This window comes from Camelina sativa, chromosome 7, assembly GCF_000633955.1.
Source record: "Camelina sativa cultivar DH55 chromosome 7, Cs, whole genome shotgun sequence".
Taxonomy (NCBI): Eukaryota; Viridiplantae; Streptophyta; class Magnoliopsida; order Brassicales; family Brassicaceae; genus Camelina; species Camelina sativa.
Window position 1 is genome coordinate 6,834,893 of NC_025691.1, and position 7,867 is coordinate 6,842,759.

Sequence of the window (7,867 nt, forward strand, 5' to 3'; positions counted from 1 at the left end):
TAACTAAATTTTATGTTTTTCTCACATTTTCTGACATATAACTTATTTCCTTCTGCAATAGAAGATTTGTTCATAGTAAATAAATTAAAAAGCTACTTATTAATATTCAATTTTTCATAAATATATAATAATACAATACAGTCAATCAATTATAATTATTGAAGTTTAGAGTTTTAAATACTTATTTTAGGGTAATTAATATTTAGAAATACAAATATAATTTGAAATTTCTTTGTTTCTTTTTTCTAAATGAATTTTTAATAATTTTTCTTAAACAATAAATGTAATCCATAAAATAGTTTATTTTCATAAATAGATATTATTATTATTTATGATTACAAAATATATTAGTTACATAAGATCTTTTTAATGATATTTGTTGCATATCTTGTGTTTTAGAGAGTAATTACAAATAGTTGATTTTAGATATATTTTATATATCCATTAAAATAAATTTGAATTGATTTTTATTTAATTTCACATATCTTATATATTAATTAACTTTATATTAATAAGGATATAATGAATGCTTATACTATTTTAAAATACCTTTTATTTTTTTTTTTCAAAATTAAAATGGATTTATTTATTTGTTTTTAAAACTTAGACAAAAATTATGCACAAATATTAACTGTAATTTTTTTCAAAATTAAAGTGGATTTTTTTTTCTAAAACTCTGACAAAAATTTGTTTCTCACTCATTACTTTAATCCATACTTTAAATACACACTTTTGGATATTTATCATATTTTTAGTGCCATTTCTAATAAAGTATTACAAATGGAGCATTTTTGAAAATGATATTAGAAAATTAGTATTTTTTCAATTATCCCAAAAATCAGGGACCTAGGAAATATTTCTTTTTAAAATAATTTTATAATTATTAACTAAATTAAAAATTAGTTAATGTAACTGATTTTACAACAACCCGCGCATAAAGTTGTTGACGAAAAAAATTACCCGCGCATAAAGTTGTTGACGAAAAAAAATTACCCGCGCATATTTGATCAAGAACATTCCAAAATCAAAATTAGTAACTTTTCATAAACTTTAAACTTATGACACAAATTTTTTTCATCCAAAATTGCAATATCCTTGAGAAAAAAAAAAGAGTTACACCAAATTAAGGTACTTTTTACTAATTTTGAACTTAAAAATCCTGTAACATAAGTGTTCTGTACTTGCTCTAAGTCTTAAGACCCAAACTGAAACATAAAAGACAAAACTCAAAAGATCTTAAAAACAGTTCCAACGAGAAAAAAAAGGTTCGTAGTTACCTTCCAAAACTTTCATTTTTCTTTTTCTAATTAATTAATGCTTTTTCTCATCCCTTTATCCAATCGCTAAGTCAAACCAACCCTAATTTTATTAATTCGCCGTAATTAATTTCGATAGTTTAAAAAACTTAAAAATCATAAAAAAGCACAAAAACCCTAAGGTTCTTGGCATCGCCGTCGTATTATTCCGTCAACACTATAAAGACCCACTTTTTTCCCCAGTTGAGCTAATTTTTTTTGTCTCTCTCTCAAAATCTAAAAGTCTTTGTTTAGGGTTCTTTTATTTTAAAAACAAACAGTAACATGAAAAACTCAAATCATTGATACAATCTCTGGAATGGATTTGAGTATCGCTTAAATAAAGTTTTGATCTTTTGCGTTTTAGTTTCTAAAACAGAGAATTTTAGGGATTGTATATATTGAGAGGTATAAAGATTTGATCTTTATGTTTTTTTGGGTTTCTTGTAGAGTTTAGCGTATGATATATTGATTTTGGGGGTTTTTGTTGTGTAGGTGATAATGATACCAGAACTGGGGAGAAGACCGATGCATAGAGGTAACGAGGATTTATCTTTTGGGGAGGATTATGAGAAAGAGATTGGTGTATTGCTTGGTGAGCAGCAGCGAAGGCAAGAAGAAGCTGATGAGATTGAGCGAGAGCTTAACTTGTATAGAAGTGGCTCTGCTCCACCGACTGTAGATGGTTCTGTTAGTGCGGCTGGAGGGCTTTTTAGCGGCGGCGGTGTAGGTGGGGCTCCTTTTTCGGATTTTGGTGGAGGCAATAAGGGTAATGGGTTTGGTTGTGATGATGATGAGTTTAGGAAAGATCCGGCTTACTTGTCTTATTACTATGCTAATATGAAGTTGAATCCGAGGTTGCCACCGCGTTTGATGTCTAGGGAGGATTTGAGAGTTGCTCAGAGGCTTAAAGGGAGTAGCAACGTGTTAGGTGGTGTTGGGGATAGGAGAAAAGTGAATGACAGTCGATCTTTGTTCTCTAACCCTCCTGGTTTTGATCAGATGAAACAGCAGCGTGAGTTTGAGCCTAAGAAAACTAGTGCTTCCTCTTCTGAGTGGGATGTTAATGGATTGATTGGTTTGCCTGGTTTGGGGCTTGGAGGCAAGCAGAAGAGTTTTGCTGATATCTTTCAGGTTGGTGACACCTTACTCTTTATCGATGATGCTTGACCTTTTTCCCTTGTCATTGAATGTCTATAGATGTATGGTGTTTCATTCAAAATGATTGTTGTATGTGTTGTGTATATTTCTCCTGAATATTCTTGTTTATGTGGATTGCTTTTGTGCAGCCTGATATGGGGCATCCTGTCACACAACAGCCTTCACGTCCTGCTAGTCGTAATGCTTTTGATGAAAATGCGGACTCCACGAATAATCAGTCTCCATCTGCTTCACAAGGCATTGGTGCGCCATCTCCATACAGTTATGCAGCTGTTCTTGGTTCTTCTTTGTCTAGAAATGGAACTCCAGATCCACAGGCCGTTGCTAGGGTGCCTAGTCCTTGTCTCACTCCTATTGGGAGTGGAAGAGCGAGTTCAAATGATAAGAGGAACACAAGTAACAAAAGCCCGTTCAACGGTGTTACATCTGGTCTCGACGAGTCTTCTGATCTCGTTAATGCGTTATCTGGAATGAACCTATCAGGCAGTGGTGGGTTAGATGATCGTGGTCAGGCTGGAATGAACCTGTCAGGCAGTGGTGGGTTAGATGATCGTGGTCAGGCTGAGCAGGACGTTGAAAAGGTCAGGAACTATATGTTTGGATTTCAAGGTGGGCATAACGAAGTCAATCAACACGGGTTCCCATACAAATTTGATCAACCCCTTAAGGCAACTGGTTCTTTGAGGAATTTACAAATGAGAGGGTCACAAGGATCTGCCTATAATGGAGGAGGTGGACCAGCTAATCATTACCAGCATCTTGATAGCCCAGACTATTGTCTGAACAATTACGCATTAAATCCTGCTGTAGCTTCTATGATGGCTAACCAACTTGGGAATGGGAATAATAACTTTTCCCCAATGTATGATAATTACTCTGCGTTGGGATTTTCTGGAATGGACTCCAGACTTAATGGGGGAGGTTTTGAATCACGTAATCTTGGCAGGGTAAGTAATAGAATGATGGGAGGAGGTACTGGTCTTCAGTCACATATGGCAGATCCAATGTATCATCAGTACGGGAGGTTCTCTGAGAATGTTGATTCGCTTGATCTTCTTAATGACCCTGCAATGGGCAGAAACTTTATGGGTAATTCATACATGAATATGCTTGAACTCCAGAGGGCTTATCTCGGAGCTCAGAAATCACAGTATGGTGTCCCTTACAAATCCGGGAGCCCTAACAGCCATAGCTATTATGGGAGTCCAACATTTGGGTCTAACATGTCATATCCTGGTAGCCCATTGGCTCATCATGCTATGCCAAATTCTCTTTTGTCACCTTGTAGCCCTATGAGACGAGGTGAAATTAATATGCGATATCCCTCTGCAACAAGAAACTATTCAGGAGGGGTAATGGGTTCTTGGCACATGGACGCTAGTTTGGATGAAGGCTTTGGATCTTCATTGCTTGAAGAGTTTAAAAGTAACAAAACAAGAGGGTTTGAACTTTCTGAAATAGCTGGGCATGTTGTGGAGTTCAGGTATATCCTTGACTGTCTTTTTTTGTTTTGTTTTTGCTTGTTTTTATTTGTTCCAAATCTAACGCGTATTTGGGGGTTTTTGTGTATTGGGCGATCAGTGCGGATCAATATGGTAGCCGGTTTATTCAGCAGAAGCTTGAGACAGCAACAACTGATGAGAAAAACATGGTTTATGAGGAGATCATGCCACAAGCTCTTGCCCTGATGACTGACGTTTTTGGCAACTATGTGATTCAGAAGGTATATATACTTAGTCTTCCTCTTTTGTTTTACTTTGGATTAAGGTCTTGTAGTATTAGTGATTCCTGACTTTTGCTTATCTTTCTACAGTTCTTTGAGCATGGACTCCCGCCACAGAGGAGAGAATTGGCAGATAAACTCTTTGACAATGTTTTGCCTCTTAGCTTACAGATGTATGGTTGTCGTGTTATCCAGAAGGTAAATTCTTGTTCTCACCTGTTTTGCTGTGCTCTATGAGTCTATATTCGATTCTCAAGAACAGATAAGAGTTTCGTTATTTTTCTGTGTTTACCTTTGTAGGCAATTGAGGTGGTTGATCTGGACCAGAAAATTAAAATGGTGAAAGAACTTGATGGACATGTGATGCGATGCGTACGCGACCAGAATGGTAACCATGTGGTTCAAAAGTGCATTGAATGTGTGCCTGAAGAAAACATCGAATTCATTATTTCGACTTTCTTTGGCCATGTTGTGACCCTCTCTACCCACCCATATGGGTGTCGCGTTATCCAGGTTCTTGCTTTTAGTAATAAGAAATGTGTAACCTTTTCTTGATCTTATGCTTCTGTGTAAAACGTTTTTTTTTATCTTCTGTTGCAGAGGGTATTGGAGCACTGCCATGACCCGGATACACAGAGTAAGGTTATGGAAGAGATCCTGTCTACTGTTAGTATGCTGGCCCAAGATCAGTATGGAAACTATGTTGTTCAGGTTTGTAAAAGACATGAGTTTTACTGCAACTCTTGATTTTTTATTGGTTGCTCAGAACTGATACACGTTTTGCGGACAGCATGTATTGGAGCACGGAAAGCCTGATGAGCGCACTGTGATAATCAAAGAATTAGCGGGGAAGATTGTTCAGATGAGCCAGCAGAAGTTTGCGTCGAATGTTGTTGAGAAATGTTTGACTTTTGGAGGTCCTGAGGAACGGGAATTGCTAGTGAATGAGATGCTGGGCACAACTGATGAAAATGAGCCTCTTCAGGTTTGTCCAACACATATTTCAGATGATTGTGGGGGAAAGTAAAAAAACTACTCTAAGCTCATACGCTTCTTTTTATTGTGTATATACAGGCGATGATGAAAGATCAGTTTGCAAACTATGTAGTGCAGAAAGTTTTGGAGACTTGCGATGACCAACAGCGTGAGCTGATACTTACTCGCATCAAAGTGCATCTTAATGCTTTAAAGAAATACACTTATGGAAAGCATGTCGTTGCACGTATTGAAAAACTCGTTGCTGCTGGAGGTAAGCATTTGTTCCTCTTCTTTTTTCTGCTACAAACCTCCCAAACTGTCTTTATTTCTGTTGTTATACTTGATGTCTGAAGAGAGTTCCTATAATTGTTTGAGAAAGAGAGACAAAATAAGCATTTCTATGGCTATTCGTTGTCTGTAAATGGTTGTTATCTTATAATGCAGAGAGGAGAATGGCTTTGCAGTCTCTAACCCAGCCTCAGATGTCGTAAGTGCTGTACAGCTTAACTAGGGTGGATGGCTCTGCCATAGCGTTTTGAGAATTAGGTAAGATCTAAACCGGAAATAATCTGCGGGGAAATTGTGTAGGAGAGCTTTGTTTTCTCTGCAAAATCTGTAAAATTGTGTAGTTGCTTACGGTTTTCTATACATAGAACCAAACATCCCTCTTTAGGCTGATGAGTGAGCAGAGAATGTTGTAAAGATGGGTTGAGAAATGGTGAGGATTTTAGGGTTTCCTTCACACAAGAGAATGGCTGTTTCATTGCCAAATGTGTAGAAGTGAGATTATGTTCATGCTTTTAGGACAATCCCAGTTTTTAGAGTTTCTTTTTTTATCCATCTATGTAATTTGTTTCATCAAACTCTTGTTTCCTATTTCACGATGAACTCTTTCGTTTTTGGAATTTGCAATCTTTATTGTTTATATCGATCAAGTTATCATTGATGTGACAGCAACCTTACAAACAAAATCATTAAAGATCTTCAAAGATCAATGTCGATGTCATCATTTCAGTCTTCGGATCTTTTGACCAAAACCCCTTGGTCCAGCTTCTGTTCTCATTGCCTTCTTACTCCCACCTCTCTTATTCTTCTTTGTTGCTTCGTCTTCCCAAGAAACTTTGTCACTCCAGTGTACACAACCTGCCAAAATTTCACAGGGTCTCAAATACCGGTTTTAGAAACTTGCAAACCGGGTTTCAGGTTTGGTTACAAAGAGATTTGGATAAGATTGGTTTTGTGGATAAAATTTACACCAAGGGTGAGAACTGTGAGTAAGAAAAGCAACAAAGAGAAGCACTTGTATAATCCAACCAACACCATCTTGACTACCACTAGACACAATTACTTCAGAAGAATAACAATCAGAAGAAACGCGATCTCTTGTAAAATACCCTCTAGAGTTGCAGAGAATCTCTAAAGTTTGTTTTTTTTCCTGGTGAAGACAAAGAATTGTATAAGACAAGATCTTTTAGCTTGGGACAGACGAAGACAATGGATATAAATGGTGGGTTTAAGGAGGATTTTGGTTTCTTGGTCTGAAATTTCAAAGAGAGAGAGATGGTGTTGTTCGTCCACTTTGAGATTCTCTATCTCTGCAGATGTAGAGAAGATGAACAAATTTTAAAACCTTGGGGGACTTCACAGCTAATAGAACAAGACAAAGTGGCATGAAGACTCTTAAGCGGAGAGAGGGTCTCAAGGGAGAAAGAGACCAATGAAAGTATCTTTTTCTTACACTGCCTTAAGTGTTGTCGTTTAACAAGAATGTGTGTGTGTGTCTGTATTTAAAGGGACTCCGATATGTTAGGGTTTCCTTATGCAAAAGAATACAATACAACAATTATTAATCTCAAAGTTCCTTCTATATCTATCTCTCTCAGTCTCTTTCTCTCTCGATCTTCTTCAATCCTTCTATCGATAGGCTCAGTATAGGGTTTTCTTTTTTCCTGACATCACTATAAAACTAAAACCCATTTTTCTATCTTTCAATCTTAAGTCTTTGTTAGGGTTCTTTACTTTAGAACAAGCTGTAACTTGAAATATCAAATCATCGATACAATCTGAGGAACGGATTTGAGTATTGCTTGATAAAGTTTTGATCTTTGGTTTAGCTCTAAACAGAGTACTTTTGGGGATTGTATATACTGTGAAGGTATAAAGGTTTGATCTTTATGATTTTTCTTTTAAGAGTTCAGCGTATATGAGTATAATCTGATAAATTGGTTTTGGGGGTTTTTGTTGTTTAGGTGATAATGATACCGGAACTGGGAAGAAGACCGATGCATAGAGGTAACGAAGATTCATCTTTTGGGGATGATTATGAGCAAGAGATTGGTGTATTGCTCGGTGAGCAGCAGCGACGCCAAGAAGAAGCTGATGAGCTTGAGCGAGACCTTAACTTGTATAGAAGTGGCTCTGCTCCACCGACTGTAGATGGTTCTGTTAGTGCTGCTGGAGGGCTTTTTAGCGGCGGCGGCGGAGGTGGGGCTCCTTTTTTGGAGTTTGGTGGAGGGAATAAGGGTAATGGGTTTGGTTGTGATGATGAGGAGCTTAGGAAAGATCCGGCTTACTTGTCTTATTACTATGCTAATATGAAGTTGAATCCGAGGTTGCCACCGCCTTTGATGTCTAGGGAGGATTTGAGGGTTGCTCAGAGGCTTAAAGGGAGTAGCAACGTGTTAGGTGGTGTTGGGGATAGGAGAAAAGT

At 37.1% G+C, this 7,867-nt stretch overlaps 2 protein-coding genes and 1 pseudogene across 2 annotated transcripts in view; 2 read left to right on the forward strand and 1 right to left on the reverse strand.

Moving 5' to 3' along the window:
- On the forward strand, positions 1,510-6,062 carry LOC104700586 (pumilio homolog 2-like). Its single transcript, XM_010416116.2, has 10 exons — positions 1,510-1,703; positions 1,791-2,429; positions 2,585-3,939; positions 4,038-4,179; positions 4,270-4,377; positions 4,480-4,692; positions 4,780-4,890; positions 4,970-5,164; positions 5,254-5,428; positions 5,602-6,062. Exons 2-10 carry the CDS (start codon positions 1,797-1,799, stop codon positions 5,646-5,648), a joined length of 2,979 nt encoding a protein of 992 aa, XP_010414418.1. The 5' UTR covers positions 1,510-1,703; positions 1,791-1,796; the 3' UTR covers positions 5,649-6,062.
- LOC104704399 lies at positions 6,142-6,628 on the reverse strand (annotated as a pseudogene).
- LOC104704401 (pumilio homolog 2-like) overlaps positions 6,956-7,867 on the forward strand; it is a 10,880-nt gene continuing 9,968 nt past the window's right edge. Inside the window, exons 1-2 of the mRNA XM_019227024.1 lie at positions 6,956-7,312; positions 7,407-7,865. Coding sequence (XP_019082569.1) covers positions 7,413-7,865 — 453 coding nt within the window. The 5' untranslated portion in view covers positions 6,956-7,312; positions 7,407-7,412. The remainder of the gene's footprint in view (positions 7,313-7,406; positions 7,866-7,867) is intronic.